The 22,188-nt window shown below is 39.1% G+C and overlaps 1 protein-coding gene across 1 annotated transcript in view; it reads right to left on the reverse strand.

The window, feature by feature from the left end:
• Positions 1 to 21,840, reverse strand: part of LOC126162754 (uncharacterized) — a 57,989-nt gene extending 36,149 nt beyond the window's left edge. The window contains exons 1-2 of the mRNA XM_049919439.1: positions 21,726 to 21,840; positions 6,713 to 6,943 (exon numbers count right to left, since the gene is read on the reverse strand). Coding sequence (XP_049775396.1) covers positions 6,713 to 6,943; positions 21,726 to 21,836 — 342 coding nt within the window. The 5' untranslated portion in view covers positions 21,837 to 21,840. The remainder of the gene's footprint in view (positions 1 to 6,712; positions 6,944 to 21,725) is intronic.
• Between the last annotated feature and the right edge of the window lie 348 nt (positions 21,841 to 22,188).

The following is a 22,188-nucleotide window of genomic DNA, read 5'->3' on the forward strand; positions in this document are numbered from 1 at the left end:
TGTTCCCTGGATCAAATCACTGGAATGTGATCAGGCTTTCCAGCATCTAAAATCTGCTCTTCTCGCTCCACTATGTCTTGTCCCATACGACTCTGCCGAGACTCTTATTTTGGCCACTGATGCATCAGATTATGAGCTTGGGGCTGTGTTGTCTCATATCATTTATGGTGTTGAGCACCCAGTGGCTTTCGCCTCGAAAACCCTGTTACATGCACAGCGCAACTATAGCCACATCAAGAAGGAGGCCTTACCCATTGTATTTGGGTTCAAGAAGTTCCACGACTTTATCTATGGCTGCTGGTTCACACTCTACATGAATTACAAGCCCTTCATCTCTGTGTTCAGCACCACATCCACCATCCTTACCCAGTCCACTTGCCACCTGCAGTGCTGGGCATTGTTCCTTGGAGGGTACACCTACGACATCCATTACCAGGCCACGGCTTACCATGCCAATGCTGATCTTCTTTCTCAGTTCCTGTGGGGGTGGATTCCGATCCGGTTGCTTGTTTTCATCTGGATGACGTGGCCTATCTCCGCCAATGCTTTGATGCCACTGAACACCCAGCTTGTTGTAGAGCACAAGGCCTCAGACTCGGTTCTCCAGACAGTTCTGTGCTATGCTCAACTTGGGTGGCTCTCTGATCATCATTAGGTGTCAGACCCAGGGGTTCAGGCTTACTGGCCTCCCTGAAAGGATTTTTCCATCCGTGATGATGTTCTTCTTCTCTCAGGGGACACTGATCATTGGTGTCTCGTGATACCACCCTCATTTAATCAGTGGGTCTTCACGCTCCTATATGTCGGGCACTGTGGGGTCATCCTCGTGAAGCGCCTCACTCACCAACATGTCTATTGTCAGGGAATGGACAGTGAAATCACCCACATGGTGGGTTCCTGCCCTTCCTGTCAGCATCAAAGTTGGTGCCACCATGCCGTAGGCTTCTGCGGCCTCTGGTTGCTGCACTGTGATCCTGGCTCCATCTGGATTTTGTGGGTCCATTCCTAGGGTCCTACTGGCTCATTTTGGTGGATGCTGGTAGTGGTTTTCCATACGTTGCATGCATGTCCTCAACAACCGCCAATCACACCATTCAAGCTCTCTCTCATATTTTCAACATCAGGGATCTACCAGAGGCTATTGTAATGGACAATGCCCCACAGTTCATGTTGGCAGAGTTTACTTCCTTCTGTGCTAGGTCAGGCATTCAGCTGCTCCATATGGTGCCATTCCGTCCCACATACAATGAGTTGGCTGAAAGGTTTGTCCATATGTTTAAATTACAGATGGCCAAACTGTAACAACATCATTCCCAGGCAACTCCCCTCAACCCTTTTCTACCTGCTTATCATTCTTCTGGTCACGATGTGTCCTCAATGACAGTTCCTTTTGTTGGAAGCACCTACAGTACCTTCATGGGTTGGGCCCAGCATTGCCATTGTCTCTGGCACCATGCCTTCGGTCTGAGATCTTCCATAAGGCTGGGGGCTCATTGGACATCCCTTTGCCACCACCACCGTTGCAGCTTCTGCCATCACAGCCAACACCATTGCAGCCACCACCATTGCAGCCACCGCCGCTGCAGCTGTCAACATTGCAGCTGCTGCTACCGCCACTGCTTTCACAGAGTCCCCATGGGCAGGTTCCTTGTCTATGGATGTCGATGAGGCTCCCCCTGCCAATCAGCATCTCTGCCCCCTCCCATGTTCTCGTTCCACGAGCAGAACCTGGGACCGATGTCGAGATGTGCCTCTGCCTCAGCCCATGGAATGTTGCAGTCATCACAGACAGCTACTTCAGTGGCAACAATGCAGACAGGCAAGCGATGTGGATTGCCGACTCCACTGTGAAGACTGCCTGATGTAAGAGTGTAGACAAGCAAGTACCAGAGTTGACAACAAACATGTAGATGTGGCTAATGTCCATCAGAGGACATCAACCATCAGCAGAGGAAGGGGGCGCATGTGTGTGCAAATAGTCCCGGAAATATCCTTCTGTCCGGGGCTAGATAATCCAGCCACAACCGTTCAGCAGGCAGTTCTCGACTCAATGAGTGTGAAGAAGTTCGGCTGGTCCAGTGGTGTGACACTTTGACCATCCTCTCTTCCACAACAATTGTGATACGTTGCTTCTGTCATGTTATGCTATCTACCAGCTGCTAACAGCTGACTTCAACGGGTCTGTTGTATGGGTATAGAGTCAAAGGGAACTCTGATTATAGGAATTAGTTGTTATCTGCTTGACCTGCAGAAGGGATCTTTATTGTTTTTTGGTTCTGAGAGTGTGTTATGTTGGTGGTTTGTTGTAGTTTCCTTAATAATGTTGGCAAAACGAGTTGGTTCTTGCTCTGTAGATATGGCAGTATTAGTGTGCACTGAAATCCTCAAGTGGGAGAAAAAGAGGGGGGAGGAGAGAATTATTGGATTAAGATTGTCACCTCAAGGTAAGTAAGGCAAGTAAGTGCCCTGCCAGGAGGTAGCTTACTGATGGCATCTGTGAGAACCAATGTACAAACTCTCCTAGCTGCTCTCTTGAGGCCATACGGTTCCACCAGAATGCACAGTACCCTCGAAGAATTAGAGAATGGTGATCAGTGAAGTGCATTTCTTGGAGAGAAATGTAGATCACAGAACAAGAGCAAACTAGTTGCTGTAGTTTGGGCAGGTGACAGTAATACCCACTGTAGCATCATTTGATCATCATGTTGAGCGTGTCCTTAGGTGTTAAGGGCTAGGAGATCACTGACCCTCACCAGTGGAAGTTGGGAAACCTCAATGAATATTAATATGGATCGTATGGCAATCTGGCACCTTTGGAGTCACACAAGTAGCTTTCTCATAAGATCTCTTTTTCTTCTCTTTCACAATATTTCGCAATTGAGATTCTTGTGATGGTTTATCCACTGCGAGTGCTGGAACAGAGGAAGAGCAGGCAGTCCTGCGAGCCGTATTTCATGACTCTTTCAGCCACTGGCTGGTGCTGGCCTCTGATCTGTGAAGTTTAGTGTAAGTCCTACCAACAGTAGATGCCAGAGAAGGAATCTCCTTCTCTGCCCAGATGCATGGTGTGGTCTCTGAAGATGGTGTCACAGAAAAAATGAGAGGGGAGGACCTATTGCCTTCATGGACATATTTATTTGCACAACTATTGAGCGTCCAACATCAACGAAGTGAATATACTTGGTACAGCTGATGACTTGGCCACAGTGGTATACAAATGATGACACTTTCTCCAAATTTGAAACAATAAGAGAGGATCTGTCACCTTTAGTTACTGGATTTTGTGTTCCTTGAGTAGATTATCACTTTTTGGAAAGGATGGTGGCTGATTCTGCAAATGACACAGAAAGTTAGTAGCACACGTGGTGAATTGTCACAAAGAGGGTGGCCACAGTCTCCACAAAAAAATCATATGTACACCAGTAAGACATATTCTCGAATCACTAGCACTTAAAAGAGTTAATTGTGGGTGGGGAAATAGCTTCCCATCACAGCAGTAACACAAGATTTTGGCCCCTCCTGGAAGTGAATCCTCCTCAAAAGTGAGGACAAATGCGCCAGTGCCTACCCCATTGTCTGGTGGGCCTAGACACACACAATGTATGAAGTCGATCCCTATCCTCTTCCAGTATTCATAAAGTTTTTTCTCTGTCTGCAGTTTTATGTCCAGGTGAAAAATTCATCCCTATCCCATGGTGAGGTTCTTATGGGGTGTGATGGTAACAGATACATCAGCGAGCTTTTTACAAGAGAGTAACACCCAGGACTGAGTATGATTTCAATCCTGAATTAAAGTGCAACCAGTTCACAATTTGATAGAAGAAGAGAATTTGTGAAATATATTTTCGATGTTCTTCAGAAAAAAACGTCAGTTCACACCTAGAAAGAAAATACCCTCCTTCTGTTCAGGTGCAGACTAGGAACTGAGGGGAATAACTGTCTGCAAGACACTTGGTTTTGTTTTCTTCTCATTGCATAGTCAAGGACACAAAGTTGCCAGGGTCATAAAGATTTCCACTAAATTTTGACCTGTTTGAAGAGACTGCTGGGTTTCACAGCTACTGACAGATAACTTCGGTCATTCCATAATGCCAAGTATCCACCATGATGCCACCTATTCTGAATGAGGTCTCCCCCATGGATAGCATCCAGCCAGAGAAAAGGCCACCTGTCATGATGGCCAGTACCCAGAGTCCCAGTGTCCTCAAATGGACAAGTAGCTGTCAGTGAGCCTTCACCACACTGGTAACTTACAACCTCTCCTCCCACTTGGACTGGCTATGATGAACATTGGATGACCTCCCCACACAGCACGCGCAATCTGCAACAAAATTTGAGAAAGGTGTAGTAGGAGGTCCAAACAAGATGTAGTGCCCAACCATGAATTAACAGAAATATGTGTGTAAAAAAGGGGAATGAAGTGGCAGAAGCCAGAATCAACATTCTATGATCAAGCTAGATTGTCAGCGGGGAATCAGTTCTAGAGATTAAATCAGGGTAGTGACTTAGTCAGAGAGTAAAACTGCAGCACAGGAAAGGAAGAAGTACTGCAGTGGCTTGAGGCCCCATGTTTGCCCCACATGTATTCCCAAACGAGTTGTGAGTTCCCTGGAAACCATCTTCTTACAGAGACACCTTTGTTCCTGAAATCTTTCCCAAAACAAACTTGAGTGGTATTTTCACAATCACATACTAATATATACATCAAATAGGCATAATCTGACTCTGCAGTAGTGTAAGCCAACACCTCAGTTACATTGCACTGAAAACCAAGTCCATAATGGAAACTAGTAAACAGTCCCATACTTCCAGAATGAGATTTTCACTCTGCAGCGGAGTGTGCACTGATATGAAACTTCTTGGCAAAATTAAAACTGCGTGCCCAACCGAGACAAGTACTCGGGACCTTTACCTTTCGTGGGCAAGTGCTCTACCATCTGACCTACCGAAGCATGACTCACGCCTGGTACTCACAGCTTTACTTCTGCCAGTACCTCGTCTCCTACCTTCCAAACTTTACAGAAGCTCTCCTGCGAACCTTGCAGAACTAGCACTCCTGAAAGAAAGGATATTGCGGAGACATGGCTTAGCCACAGCCTGGGGGATGTTTCCAGAATGAGATTTTCACTCTGCAGTGGAGTGTGTGCTGATATGAAACTTCCTGGCAGATTAAAACTGTGTGCCCGACCGAACCTCGAACTCGGGACCTTTGCCTTTCGCGGGCAAGTGCTCTACCATCTGAGCTACCGAAGCATGACTCATGCCCGGTACTCGCAGCTTTACTTCTGCCAATACCTCGTCTCCTACCTTCCAAACTTTACAGAAGCTCTCCTGCGAACCTTGCAGGACTAGCACTCCTGAAAGAAAGGATATTGCGGAGACATGGCTTAGCCACAGCCTGGGGGATGTTTCCAGAATGAGATTTTCACTCTGCAGAGGAGTGTGTGCTGATATGAAACTTCCTGGCAGATTAAAACTGTGTGCCCGACCAAGACTCGAAATCGGGACCTTTGCCTTTTGCAGGCAAGTGTTCTACCATCTGAGCTACCGAACAATGACTCACGTCCGGTACTCACAGCTTTGCTCCTGCCAGTACCTCATCTCCTACCTTCCAAACTTTACAGAAGCTCTCCTGTGAACCTTGCAGAACTAGCACTCCTGAAAGAAAGGATATTGTGGAGACATGGCTTAGCCACAGCCTGGGGGATGTTTCCAGAATGAGATTTTCACTCTGCAGTGGAGTGTGCGCTGACATGAAACTTCCTGGCAGATTAAAACTGTGTGCCTGAATGAGACTCGAACTCGAGACCTTTGCTTTTCGCGGGCAAGTCCTCTACCATCTGAGCTACCGAACAACGACTCACGCCTGGTACTCACAGCTTTACTTCTGCCATGGCTTAGCCACAGCCTGGGGGATGTTTCCAGAATGAGATTCTCACACTGCAGTTCAAGTCTTGGCCGGGCACACAGTTTTAATAATGCCAGGAAGTTTCATATCAGCGCACACTCCACTGCAGAGTGAAAATCTCAATCTGGAAACATCCCCCAGGCTGTGGCTAAGCCATGTCTCCGCAATATCCTTTCTTTCAGGAGTGCTAGTTCTGCGAGGTTCGCAGTAGAGCTTCTGTAAAGTTTGGAAGGTAGGAGACGAGGTACTGGCAGAAGTAAAGCTGTGAGTACCGGGCACAAGTCGTGCTTCGGTAGTTCAGATGGTAGAGCACTTGCCTGCGAAAGGCAAAGGTCCCGAGTTCGATTCTCAGTCAGGCACACAGTTTTAATCTGCTAGAAAGTTTCAGTCCCGTACTTAATAAGTGAATCATAGTTGATATTAAGGAACTGATGCTGGTATAAGTAATCCAGTGAAATAAGTAGTACAAGCAATTATAAGAATCACAAGAAAACAACATCTTCCATGAAATTAAACACAATACATTGGTGTAAGGAAAATGGCATTCTGAACATTTCGTATCAGGATTTTCATGTGGTAAACTGTTACCTTCTGTTCCTGTGTCCTCCCCATGATTAATATACTGAGAAGACATGTAGAAAATCAATTCTATTAGATAAATACACATTTCTGTTCTTATATCTGTATGACATATATTCTTCTTCCTTTTGTGAGGAATGTGCCCTGAAATTTTGGCTACATGTTTCTTGTTATAACCTGCATTTTAAACCTTTGAACTGGAAAATTGAAACTCAAAAAAATTACCTGTGTTATCTGAACACCGAGCATCAGTATCAGAAGAACTGCAATAATTTCATGCTCCAGCAATGCCTCAAGTCTGCTCAGGCATCCATATGGAGTTACAGTGAAAAAGTCTTCAGGTATTCTGCAGCGACTTTCTGTTATTCCAGGATTCCTTTTTGGACAACATGATGCTGGAATAAATCCAGTGATGTTGAACCAGTCACCTGCATCAATTTTACCACAGCAGTCCAGCTGCAAATATGTGTATTATCTGTAGCAATGTATAACATCAAAAACTAAGAAGATAAATTGTTTGTGTTACATAAGGAAAGAACAAAATTACAGAAACAAAGAAAATAAAACTCTCCAAGTAAACGTCAAAGCTAAACATAGGATTTTACACAATTAATTAAATTATGATCCCCATTAAAAGTTCAAAAATTCCTTTAACATTTATTTTTATCTGTTTCCAGAAGATGATCATTTTCCCAGTCTGAATACTCAACAAACTGAAAAAATTAATTTAATTTTTATCAAGGTAGAAATACACAAACTTCACTGTTGCTAGTAATACTGATCTGCAAAAATTATTTGCTTAGTTTATTTGTAAAAACAAAAACAAATTCAGGAACAAATAGATATATTTTTTGACTGCTTAAGTTATAAACAAGAGTATAAATACGAATGTGACAAGAATGTTACTTCCTTCCTTCCTTCCGTCTTTCCTTCCTTTCTAGTGGCCTTTATTCAGCTTTATCCAGCCAATTCTGGCTAAGGACTGGTATAGTACTTCTTCAAATATGCTAGGAGCCACCCACACCCATATACAGGCTATTATTATGACGGGGTTACCATTCTCTGCTGATAAGGAATCTGTGTAACCCTTCATGCAACTTGTGTAATTGCATTGTCAAATGTGATAGTGCTTTTCAAAGTGTTTGGGCACCATGCATCTGAGACAGGTCATGGGAATCAGACTGGTACTTACCTCAATCGATTTAAAAAAAATCACCTAAAAATCAAATACAGGTTGGCTGGCACTCCACCACCTGTCGCTAATTAGGCTGATCTGATCTGAGGCCAGTGTGCCTCCTTGTGTCCCAGAACTGGGCATTTTAATGCATTCAACTGTCCAGGTCAGTAATGTTACTTTTATACTTATGTATTAATTTATGTTCAAATCACATAACTGTAAACCGTAGTTAACAGAAACATAAACAGAAGACACTATATTAAAACTGACTGATGTTTCCAACTTCTGTGTTGTTTCTTAAGTATCTATCACAAGATGACAATCTGTTTAATTTACCTTTCTTTTGGGATTTAAGTCCTGAGACTACTTTTCTTGTCACTTATCATATCATTCCTTTTGACAGTATTTTGTGTGAGCAGAAGGCTCGATAGGCTGGACTGTACATTGCACTACAGATATAGCTGTAACTGTCTGTGTAAAGCACTTCATGACTCACAGCAAGGTAAGGTCACATGATCGGTGCTCAGGTTGAGGAAGTCATTTTCTCTTTTTTTTTTTTTTTCATCTATGACTACTGAATTTTTGTATCTTTTCTGAATTTATAGTGAATCAAAGAAAATATCACTATTTTGTTCAAATCCATGCACTACATGCATCTTTTACCACCATTTGTGTGATGTTAAAACTAGTCAGAGCCATTGGTTTTCCACATATATTTGTACTTAAATATGTAGGTTACCTGTCATAGGACTTGGACCGATGGAAGTACTAGCTGGCATGCATAACTGTTACTGCCAAAATCTGGGAACAGCCTGATCAATCCAAATGAATGTGCTGTAATCACCCCACTGGAACGTTGTATTTGTACAGTTCTGGGCTAGCATGCCTGCCAGTTTTGCAGCATTGACATGCAATACAGGTGCAGATCCAGTGGGTACAGTTGAGCTTAATGTCCAGCCAAACAAAGCTGAAGATGATCAAATATGAGTCTTCTCATTTGAGATGGAACCAATGGTCTGTAGGGGAAAAGCTGAGTGCTGGAGGGGAAGTGCCATTCTAAACTGAAGCCTACCTTCACGTTTTTCATAAATATTAAGTGAGGCTCCAACACGTATGCACTTGCATAATGTCACTCAAAACAATTTACTGTCAGCTCTGCTTTGGTTAGTATCTAAAAAGAATTTTGCCGAAAATGCAATTATTTGCTTTCACCTACCTTGTTAACCATTTGTAACTTTCAGAGAATCATAATAAGTGGTCAATTTTGAGTAAAACCTACACATGTACCAAGCTAAATTTTACTTTTCTTTTGACAAAACATAGTGGAGTTTACACAGTCTCACCTCACTAGTACATTGTACAGACACAATAACAAAAGAATTCTGAAACAGCAGTTTATTAAGTTTGTTAAGTGATGAACTGAGGAAAAGTAAGTAGCTTATGAAAAAGCACATCCTTGGTACAAAATAAATGTCTTCACATTTGTTTTTCCAAAACGAATAGCATTTCTTATTTCACCAGCTGTCAATGGACTTTAAAAATTACAATGTTTCATCAAAAAACTCTGTATTTAGTTGAATAACACAGTAGATAATGACGTTTTGTATAATAATCAAATGGAAAAATACTCTCCTCTTTGCATGCTATCATTTGGCAAAATCTTGTTTTGATATCTCAAACTGTTTATGAAATATGAGGACTGTTGTGGATATTTTGCTCTAGCTGTACCAGGTGCAGTACGATTGTAAATGAGTCTGGTACATCAGATCAATCTTCTTGATATTGGTGGCAGATAGATATCTCCACCCAAGTCTAAAGAAAAATTCAGTTTATTAGCTACATTTCCTACACAGCAACATTTTGTGTAATGTGCACCAAATGTAAAGTCATAGCAAACTCTATTTTTCATTGTAAACTTTTTCACATTTCACCCAGTGCCTTACTTCAACATAAGTATCACAATAACTATGACCATTAACAAAATGGTGTTCACATTATCATGAACTGGGCATATAAAGCTATAAGTAAGTAAAAAATGAATTCTTTTACTGAATAGTTTCTGTAAAATCATTTGAGAATGACTGCAGGGCATGCACCTCAATTCTGTCATCACAAACTAGCTGATAGGTGCCAAACACTGTCAGCCTCCCCTTCCTAACAAACAAATGAACTCACCCAGAACTTTGGACGAAAACTGGTCACTGCACATCAGCCACCATATCCTGTGTGGACTCTACACTGCTAACAGCTCTCTGTCAAATGCAGATCGTTTCTGCTGTGACTCTGTCAGGTTTTGAGCAAAAAACCATATCAGGTGTGGGACCCTGTCTACTAACTGCTGCAGCACTGTGCCTACAGATTTCCCACTTATGTCAGTGATGATATACATTGGGGTGTTGCATACAGGGTGTACTAAAGTAGCAGCCTGTGGGAGGGAAAGTTTGAAGTTAAGAAAGGACTTAACTGAAGTTAAGAAAGGACTGAAGTCCACATCAGCAGTTTGCTACTGTGCTTCATTTTTTCTGCCAATGTATCTGTTAGTGGTGCTTGGACAGCTACAACCTGCAACAGGAGTCATCTAAAATTTCACAACTTGGTGGACTGGGAAGAGCTTGAAACAGTGATGTTTCTTCTGTGGCTGGGTGGATCCCAGCTGCATTAACTGTGTGCACTGGAAATGTTACTTCCTCCTGGTATAGTTGCCGTTTGTGCTTGTTTATTTTCCTTCCATCACGATCAGGGGTATGTAACACAGAATAAAGAGGACATCCATTTATTACAAGAGCTCAAAATGGGGTGAAGAGTCTGGCAAAATCTCACCAAATCTCATTTAAAGGACTGGGGGGGTGTAACAGGACAACATTACTTTTCCTCAAATGTAGTTGGTGATACCAGTCTCATTTTTCGAATCTTGGGCATAGAGATATTGTCTCAGTTGCTTTCTGAAAATTCTCATGTAATTTTATACAAAGTATGTTATATTTCAAGTGAAAATTTATGAAAAGGAATTACTTTATAAAATATCTAGTGTCTATGCTATAATCGATAAGTGCTAGTTTTGAATGTACAGCTAAAATTATTTTTTTTAGAACCATTTGAAATTATGAATTATTTGCACACTTCAAATTTACATGATCAGTTATGCAATCCTATACTGTTTACTATGTTTATTACTGGATTCATTTATGAAATAATAATCAAAATTAATAACATAATGAAAACTAGTAGGAATTCAATTGTTAAGAAAACCTGTAAACCCATTGGAATATTGTTATTTCCACAGAGTGTGAGAGTCGTGAGCTTGCCTCTGATGTGATCAGATATATTTTTGTATAATAGGTGTGAACAATGTAAATTCGACTTTGTTAATGTGAAAAATCAAAATACTGTATGGTACACTAAAAGGTGAGAAAATCAGTGGAAAATATATTTATGTAAAAAAAAATCTGGAGCAACAATCTTCCAATTTCCTTAGTGCAAACCAACCATGAGAACCTGATGTTAGATTTTCAGCTTCAAGAAACAGACCCCTAGACAAGAAGAAATGGAGCCATCTCAACATGACAAGCTAAGTAAACTTGAAAGTTTATTGTAATCTTTGCTACTCTCAAATCTTCATAAAAGACCTTGCTCATTAATTATGTGGACTGAGCATTGTTTAATGTGGACAGTAGATGGAGAAGGAAGGAGGGGGGAGATTACAGGGGCAAAGGGAAAGGGGAGACAACAAAAATCTCATGCCAAACTTTTTAATTCAGAAAATACACATTATTATAATGGATAACATTTTTTTATATAATTATCATCAGTACAGACCATACTAAAATGTCCACCAATCTTCATGGCCTCTCTAAACTGAGATGAAAACTTTACATGTGTGCATATGTGGGATTCCCTGATTTGAAATGAATGTCACATGAGTGTTCTCTGCCACACTGGTCAAAATAATTGCAACACATATAAAGCTGATGTTACTGTGATCATCATGCATTTCTATCAAAACGTTTACAATATGTATGTTAAGCAGCACGTAGACAAGTCAAAACACCCGGGGCAAACAAGAAGGTAATTGCTTGTGGGTGAAGCTAAGCAGACAAGAATTTTCTTTGTGATCATATAAAACAAATGACTGAAAAGTTACGTAATCGTATGGTCCAAAGGAAGATACAAACCATGTTGTATTTTGTGTGCAGTGTAAGTGAAGGTTCAATAACATTTCATGTATAGAATACACAAATAAAAGGCAATGTTTCAGGGATCCATCAAAATGGTTAATACTATTTTTGTAGAGTCTTTTTATACATCTGTCTCTGTTTTTCTGTCCGTCTGAATACCACTCAGGGTTGGTATATTTAAAACAAAGTATTTTTAATAAGACTTCACAAATACTGTTTAATATACTTCATAAATAAAACAAGATTTTAGTAAAGTGTTTTAAATGATGTTTCAAACAAATCTTAAAGAATTCTTTTTTACCTGACTACAGGGTAAACCTTGGATGATTGGGGGGGTTCTTCACCACATCTATCAAATCGAGTTGCATAACCAGCCGGCTAGGCGTCCAGCGGGCAGTGCGGCACCTATGCTTTATTAATTTTTTAACACTAACTTTACAACATGAGCGGGTATACAATGTAAAAGGCATATTACTATACACATAACTAGGCCTAGACTGGGATCTAGCATCTATTCCACAATGCCAGGTCTTGTAGGTGATGACACCTTGGTCGGTGAATGATTCCAATCCAGGTAGAGAACCAGACTTGGTGTACTTGCTGATAATGCAACTCTAACTGGTGACATAACTTTGTATTATAATTATTAATAAAGTGTGATCTGTAGCATCAGCCATTAACCGGACAAGGGTACATCTCAAACCGGGGGCTCAAGGATGAAACAGTTTGAAAAAAATTATAAAGCATAGTGCCGCACTGCCCGCTGGGTCCTAGCCAGCCGTTTACGCAACCCGCTTGTCTCGGAGCCAGGCCGGTGCACCAGCAGACGGGCACACCTAGAACACCCAGTGTGTGCGTATGGGATAACACTCACTGTCTGGTGCCTGCAAAGTCTAAGTCCCTTATCATCTGGCTTACCTAATCAAGGTTGTTCAATGCTGGAACAGGGAATACTGGCAGTGGATGGTTCACCCTCGCCATTGTTCGATGTGAAAATGCCTCTCTACCTGGACTGGAGTCATTCGCTGACCGAGATGTCATCGCCTACAAGACTTGGCATTGTGGAATAGATGCTAAGTCACAATCTAGACCTAGTTATGTATATAGTAATATGCCCTTTACACTGTATATCCGCTCTTGTCATAAAGTTAGTAATGATGAAAAAATACATGTATGGATGAAAGAACTTGGTGTACTTGCTGTCAGGGTCAGGGAGTTCAAATTTGAAAGAAAATCTCCCACATAATTAATAGACACTCCCAAAGGTGTATCATGTGATATGCTGGATCTGCTGAAAAACTCAAAATATCATAGCGATCTGGATTACAAATAGGAAGACATCTTAAAAAATTCATCAGTTAAACACTGCCATATCTGTGCTGAAATTTTGAGCCCATAGGTATGAAGAGGTACCCATACAACTAAAAGAACAGTTGTCTTAGGAATGTTACCCAGTGTCATGGGGCTCTGAAGATAAGCCTTCTTGCAGTTGATTACATTGAAGACAGATATCCCTGTCAAAACGTTAGAAAAATCCAGAATGTTCAGAACTGGAAACCTGTCTGGAACTGTTTGTACATTTAGTGAATGATAGTCCCCACATATTCAATGAGAGCTATCCATTTTTGGAAAAAAAAAGTATTAGAAGGGCCCATGCCCTTTCTGTTGGTCTCATGATCCCTGAATCGGGTAAATCATCCATAATATTCGTTGCTATACACAGTCTATCTGGCACAAAGCTTATAATGAACAAGTGGCCCAGCATTGTAATGATACAGTGCACTGTCTCATCATTCACACCATACTTGGCTGAACATTCACACTGCTCTGTGGTGTCACTTGTCACATGCATGTAAATGGTAAGTACACTTAAAATATCAGGCTAATGACTAACCTCAATCCCCTAATTTTTATAGGAAACCTATGTAGGCAACTGAGATTAAAATTGAATCCACTGGGTGGACTGGTGTTGCAGTGATTGTTATTGTAGAAGGTGCTTTTGTACATTTCATTGATGACACTTATGTTGTTATAGTAAGTGTGTGAAGTGGTCATGAGTTTTGCAAGGTCCCTTTGTATATTGTATGGGCACATTGGTACCAATTCTCTCATCAAATAAGACTTGCTGGAATTACTAGTGTCTTGGGTGTTGTAGCTCTGCCGTTTTCATTGTTTAAAATTTTCCAGTAGTTGGGGGTGCCTATAGAAAGTCACTGATTATTTGAGCATGACTGGAGAGTTCACACAGTAGGGCTTGTACTGAAGGAAGTACTAGGTGATATTAATAGTGAATAGTGCTTTTATTGCACTTAGGTCCAACCAGTATAACTGTGACTATCTGATCTCAAAGGCATACAAAACGAGCCTGAAAGACTGTCAAAGGTACCACACCCATCAGTGTTCTTTTGTTCTACTATCCTAAATTATCTGTATCCACACTTTCTTATTGTTCTGTAATAGATTGCTTCATGTTTTTAGTAATCATAATTTAGTCTTCAGTAAAAGATTGTAGATTGTTTTCATTGGTCCTGTTATTTACAAACCAGCTTATGCACAAGACACTGGACAAGTCAGTTTATTAATGAACAGGTCAAAATGTTTTCTTTGCATATGTAATTATGACTACAAGTAATACAGTTTTCATATGATAAATATTTATACAGCACACTTCATAAATTTAAATATTTTTCAATTGAGTAAAAGTAGTGATGTTGTAAATATGACTTCAAGCATTTTGAAAAGGTTCTGAACTGAGTAATTTCTTTTATGTTTTTAAGAAGTTTGTTACAAAGCTTAACTCCCATGTGGAAAGTACCATTTTGTCAAAGGGATGTACTGATTAGGGTCATATGTAAGTTTTTGTTTTGTTTAGTAAATTGATCATGAGTATCACATTTCTTTTTGCAGTCTACAGTACATATGTATTATATTTATTGTAAAGAATATAAGGATTTCCATAATGTAGATACATGGTAAAGGAGAAATACCAGAGATCTCCAACAAAGGTATATGTGAGTCTCTAGATTTCCACCCAAGCATGATCCTAATGGCCTTTTTTTCTGTTTGAAAGGGCTGGCAGCTACTTTAGAATTTCCCCAGAAAATGATACCACATTTAAATTGAGAATAAAGGTAGGCATGATACATGTTTATTACTGTTAACTAACTACAGCAACGTCTTAGAGAGCAAAGAAGGTAGCATGTCTCGCTCAGTTTTGCAATAACACACTTAATACTTTTATTCCATGTTATATTGCTTTGCTGTCATAGTCCTAGGATTTTTGTTTCCATGCTGTTACCAACTGGTTCATCATTTAAAGAAACAAATTATATAACCATAACATTGACTATAGCACTTTGAAATTTAAGTGTAACCGATTTTTTATTGTTTATTACAAGTTAATTATTCTCTCTCCAATTACTCAGTTGCTTTGTGAGTGCGTATATTACTTGTGTAATTCTTCCTTACTTTCCCCTTCAGTAGAGTAGTGATGCCATTTGCAAATATGATCCTTTTATGTCCTTTTAAGCTTAGATTGTTTATGTTGAGAAGGAACTGAAGAGGGTTCAATGCTGATCTTTGGGATACATCCAATTTAATTGGTTTATAATAAACAAGGGTTCAGAGACAGTGACATATACATACAATTTTGTGCAGCCCACATGTGACAGGTGTGTTGGCTCATTTGTCTTCTCATTTATGTTTTGTAAATTCTTTTATGAAGGTAACCTTTCAGAGTTGTATAATTAACCAAGATATTTATTACGAAAGAGGACTGAGTAATGTATATTGTAGATTCTATCGTGAAGGTGACTTCTGGTGTCATATTACAAATGAATACATTCATTAATAAAAAGAAACATTGATACAAAGAAAATCTGTACATTTAGGTATCACCATATATTTTTGTTAGATGTATCATAGTAATATTAATTGGAGTATAACTAGCTTAAAAAAATTCTAGTTAGATCTATATTAGATAGATGTTGTTCACATCCTTCAAAATGCTTCATATTTACAATACAACACTGATGTATATTCAAGAGTAAAAGGTGTTTCTGTGCACAGTGAAAGTAGTATGCTATTTTTAACATTTTATTTTATAATAGAACACTGACATGTGGGGCATGATATGAGACCTGTTTCTTTACATATGCTCTGTTTTTGCATTATACTATTTGATAATGGCCATGCAGCTGAAAATGCAATAGTAAGTTACACAAATAAATAATTTTACAAAGGTGGCTGAGATCTGATTTACAGTATTTTACACAGTTGTGAAATCAAACACTCAACTGAATTTGTTTGGTAACTACATATCTCTGGTAATGTGTACACCATGTCATTTCACATTGCAAGTGATGATGTATGGAACATGATACCTAAATGAATGTATGAATCAACACACAATTTCAATGCTTAAAAGATACAGTTTCTCAGGCTGAACTACCGTTACTCTCAAGAGAGCTAATGATTTTTATTTAGTAATTATTTCATTGAGACTTGTGACCTTTTGAAATAAAATAATCATTTTTAAGTAAATATAACACAGCTGTTATCTGAACCTTTATTTCAAATTCTTTGGTTTTTCACCACTGTGGAGTAGCAACAAAACATCTCATTCTATTTTGTTCCTACTTCATAGTTACTGAAGTTTAATTTTACTAATTGATTTATTGATTTTTTATTATCAAGTAAAGTGTCAGGCATTAATAAATATTGTATCTACTAGGTGGTATAGATATTTTCAGGTCAGGATTCCACAGCACTCATTAGCAACGTAAAGAGTAAATTAAGTTTCAGAACACAGCTGATCTGTCATATCAGTTCTATACCACCAGTGCTATTTAACCTTGGTTTATGCTTATTTTTCAATACAACTGTTACTATTCAAAGAAATCTTAACCATAGTTAAAACTGTCACTCTAACTTGAAAAAACATGTTTTGTATGTTAGAGTGGATTTTCATTTTTTATTTGGTGACTTTAAGTATGTTATTTCGTAATTTATATTAAAAGATAACTTTAAAAAAAAATTTTTTTTTATCATGATGGCACATAAAAGGTAAGTGGGCATGTGCTGAGGTATAGCACCTTACACCATGCCTATTGAGATCAAACAGCAGCCAATAGGCATGCAGTATGAGTCAAATATAGGTATGTGGCATCAGATGCCTGAGTGTATATAGTTTCTATATGATCTCATAGAGACAGTACCTGACAGACACTGTTTGAGCTGCAGACAAAATACTATAATTTTTATTTGCAATTCTGTTTATTTAATTTTATAATTGTTTATTAATTACTATTTTAATTGGGATTAGTTATGAGAATGAATGAAGGTGCAAATGTGAAATAATGTTTTATGTAAACTTTTTATACTATACATTGAAGTTCCTGGTCTCATGAGGAATGTTCGAAAACGAGGTGTGTGTTAGTCATTTGTAACACAGAATTTGTTATGAAACATTTTATCAGTTTATGGTACACGGGGAAATGAGATCATGATTTCGGTAAAATATGTTGTTGTTGTTGTGGTCTTCAGTCCTGAGACTGGTTTGATGCAGCTCTCCATGCTACTCTATCCTGTGCAAGCTTCTTCATCTCCCAGTACCTACTGCAACCTACATCCTTCTGAATCTGCTTAGTGTATTCATCTTTTGGTCTCCCCCTACGATTTTTACCCTCCACGCTGCCCTCCAATACTAAATTGGTCATCCCTTGATGCCTCAGAAAATGTCCTACCAACCGATCCCTTCTTCTGGTCATGTTGTGCCACAAACTTCTCTTCTCCCCAATCCTATTCAATACTTCCTCATTAGTTATGTGATCTACCCATCTAATCTTCAGCATTCTTCTGTAGCACCACATTTCGAAAGCTTCTATTCTCTTCTTGTCCAAACTATTTACCATCCGTGTTTCACTTCCATACATGGCTACACTCCATACAAATACTTTCAGAAATGACTTCCTGATACTTAAATCTATACTTGATGTTAACAAATTTTTCTTCTTCACAAACGCTTTCCTTGCCATTGCCAGTCTACATTTTATATCCTCTCTACTTCGACCATCATCAGTTATTTTGCTCCCCAAATAGCAAAACTCCTTTACTACTTTAAGTGTCTCATTTCCTAATCTAATTCCCTCAGCATCACCCGACTTAATTAGACTACATTCCATTATCCTCGTTTTGCTTTTGTTGATGTTCATCTTATATCCTCCCTTCAAGATACCATCCATTCCGTTCAACTGCTCTTCCAAGTCCTTTGCTGTCTCTGACAGAATTACAATGTCATCGGCAAACCTCAAAGTTTTTATTTCTTCTCCATGGATTTTAATACCTACTCCAAATTTTTCTTTTGTTTCCTTTACTGCTTGCTCAACATACAGATTGAATAACATCGGGGAGAGGCTACAACCCTGTCTTACTCCCTTCCCAACCGCTGCTTCCGTTTCATGTCCCTCGACTCTTATAACTGCCATCTGGTTTCTGTACAAATTGTAAATAGCCTTTCGCTCCCTGTATTTTACCCCTGCCACCTTTAGAATTTGAAAGAGAGTATTCCAGTCAACATTGTCAAAAGCTTTCTCTAAGTCTACAAATGCCAGAAACGTAGGTTTGCCTTTCCTTAATCTTTCTTCTTAGATAAGTCGTAAGGTCAGTATTGCCTCACGTGTTCCAGTATTTCTACGGAATCCAAACTGATCTTCCCCGAGGTCGGCTTCTACTAGTTTTTCCATTCGTCTGTAAAGAATTCGTATTAGTATTTTGCAGCTGTGGCTTATTAAACTGATTGTTCGGTAATTTTCACATCTGTCAACACCTGCTTTCTTTGGGATTGGAATTATTATATTCTTCTTGAAGTCTGAGGGTATTTCGACTGTTTCATACATCTTGCTCACCAGATGGTAGAGTTTTGTCAGGACTGACTCTCCCAAGGCCGTCAGTGGTTCCAATGGAATGTTGTCTACTCCGGGGGTCTTGTTTCGACTCAAGCCTTTTAGTGCTCTGTCAAACTCTTCACGCAGTATCGCATCTCCCATTTCATCTTCATCCACATCCTCCTCCACCACCACAATACTGTCCTCAAGCACATCACCCTTGTACAGACCCTCTATCTATTCCTTCCACCTTTCTGCTTTCCCTTCTTTGCTAAGATCTGGGTTTCCATCTGAGCTCTTGATGTTCATACAAGTGGTTCTCTTATCTCCAAAGGTCTGTTTAATTTTCCTGTAGGCAGTATCTATCTTACCCCTAGTGAGATAAGCCTCTACATCCTTGCATTTGTCCTCTAGCCATGCCTGCTTAGCCATTTTGCACTTCCTGTCGATCTCATTTTTGAGACGTTTGTATTCCTTTTTGCCTGCTTCATTTACTGCATTTTTATATTTTCTCCTTTCATCAATTAAATTCAATATTTCTTCTGTTACCCTAGGATTTCTACTAGCCCTCGTCTTTTTACCTACTTGATCCTCTGCTGCCTTCACTACTTCATCCCTCAAAGCTACCCATTCCTCTTCTACTGTATTTCTTTCCCCCATTCCTGTCAATTGTTCCCTTAAGCTCTCCCTGAAACTCTGTACAACCTCTGGTTCTTTCAGTTTATCCAGGTCCCATCCCCTTAAATTCCCACCTTTTTGCAGTTTCTTCAGTTTTAATCTACAGGTCATAACCAATAGATTGTGGTCAGAGTCTACATCTGCCCCTTGAAATGTCTTACAATTTAAAACCTGGTTCCTAAATCTCTGTCTTACCATTATGTAATCTATCTGATACCTTTTAGTATCTCCAGGGTTCTTCCATGTATACAACCTTCTATCATGATTCTTAAACCAAGTGTTAGCTATGATTAAGTTGTGCTCTGTGCAAAATTCTACCAGGCGGCTTCCTCTTTCATTTCGTAGCCCCAATCCATATTCACCTACTACATTTCCTTCTCTCCCTTTTCCTACACTCGAATTCCAGTCACCCATGACTATTAAATAGTTAATTTTATATTCATGCATTTTCAAAATTTATTTTTGTTAATTTACTGGTCTGATTCAGTGACAAATTGTGACTGGTTCTGTATATAAGTACAGGATGTAGTGGGATTGATGCTGCTTTCTGACTGGCTCTGATGTTTCTCTGTCAATCAGAAATTAGCATATTCATGCATATTTTGGGAATTAGAAACTTTTTTGTGTAGAGAGATGAGTAGAGCTGGGGCTTGGATGTCACAGTGATCAGACCTATTGATTGGTGCTCCAATGAAAATTATTAATGTTGTGATATTTCAGCACCAAAATGTTTGAGAAGTGTCATAAAGTGTGAAAGAGAGTTCAAAGTGCACAGAGTGAAATTCAGGACTTTTGGTGACATCTTAAGTAACTAAATTCCATATGTCACATTGCTTACTCCCAAATGTGAACATCTTGTTACTTGAGACTGATTACAGTAACATTTGAGCGAGATATTCTAAAAGAAAATTGTGAGGTGTGCTTGGGTAGCTTGCTCACAAAAGGCAAAGGTCCTGAGTTCAAGTCTCGGCTTGGCACACAGTTTTAATCTGCCAGGAAGTTTCAGAAATGATCAGTTTGTAAACTTTCTGTGAAGGATAGCTAATAATCATTAAAAACTAGCTATGGTTATGAATGTTGTTTTATGTGTACTTTTCAGACTTTGTATGCTTAGAGTAAGGCTTTGTAGTAACTGGTGTATGCAAGCTCACTCTAATAGAGTGAAATTTATGCACATAAATACTTTCATTTATCTGTTAGTAACCCTACCCTGATAAAACAGTTTTTAGTGCAGTTTTTGGTTATGAGGTGTACAGCTGTTTTTTCTGTAACATTTTCCAGCTGAGAACTGCATTTCAGTAACTTCAAGAAAGTGTGCATGTGAGAAAAGATTCACCACAAGTTGAGTGGAACTATGTTCGTGGCAGCACCACATTTCGCTGCTGCAGTAACCTTCTACTTTTTTTGGAATATTTATGGGTCATGGTCTATTATGTGATGTTAAGTCACTTTATTCCAAAATCTAAAATGGATTTGGAGTAAAGCTGAATAGTATCATGGAGTTATTTACCCAACCGTATAGCTATGCCTGTTAAAGTGCTGCTTCCAGGACTGGTAGCTGTGCTGGCAAAGGGTCAAGTCTACCTGGCAGTTTAATGATGAGGGTCAACTGGGTAAACAGCCAGGATGTGATTTTTAGAAGATTTCCCGCAATGCACTAGGTGAACACTGGGCTGATACACAAGTCCAACCTTGGTTACACAATTTAAAAACATTTAGGAAACTATTTCCCATTTTCACATGAATAACACTGCATGCAGACAGTTGGGGTGTGCATATTCCTTCCTGGGGAATGACAAGATGGCAACAGGAAGGACATTTGGCCACACCTTAAACTAACCATGCCAGTTCCATCAGAAACCTTCCTGACCCTGTGCTAATACAGGACAAAGGCAAAGAAGTATCACAGAATTGTTCCACAGCAACAGGATTATAATGGAATGTTTATAAATTGCTTCCATTCATATGTTTCTCATGTAATGGATGGAGAAAAATTGTTATTTATGACTTTCAGTATTTGTAATTTTTTCAACTGCCCATAAAAGGGAGGTTATAATTTCAACCAAGAATTACATTAAATACATAGTCAGCAACTATCTAAAGTGGCAGATATATGCTGTTATGAATGACAACACAATTTTTTTGTGATGGGAAGTTCCTGACAAATCATCATTTATAAGTTTTTCATTAACCTTCAAAACCATATATCAGTTATTCTTCAGCAGAAAGTGTGAGAAAACAGCTACCTGTAGTTTGATAGCATTATGTACAAAAGTGAATGATTTTAATTTTCTATGAGAATTGTGATGCAGGCAAGTACTCACATTGATTTGTATATCATCAACTGGCTGAGGATTTTCCAAATACGTCAATGCTAGATGATCAAAGTATATCTCTGCATAATTGTAGAAGTAGGACTGATATGCAAAGCCCATAACGAACACTACACACTTTATTGTGAAAAGTGCAGCCACAATTAGGCTTACCTGCAACAAAAAGGTCAGAACAATTTTACTGATACTAATTTCCTGATTCATGGAATATTTTGTACCTTTTTGTTCATTTATTATTACGACACTGAGTATTCGATAAATGTTTTGTTGGATAAACATAGAAAACAAAATTAAATGTCACAACTGTACTTTAAAATCTACTGAGGAATGAGACAAAAAAAATTTTGTTAATATCTACAGAATTTTTATGTACACTATTTGGCACTATATAAAATCTTTGTAGATGATAATTACCTGTAATTGTAGAGGCTAATACACATTATCATCACGAATC

This window comes from Schistocerca cancellata, chromosome 1, assembly GCF_023864275.1.
Source record: "Schistocerca cancellata isolate TAMUIC-IGC-003103 chromosome 1, iqSchCanc2.1, whole genome shotgun sequence".
Classification (NCBI taxonomy): Eukaryota; Metazoa; Arthropoda; class Insecta; order Orthoptera; family Acrididae; genus Schistocerca; species Schistocerca cancellata.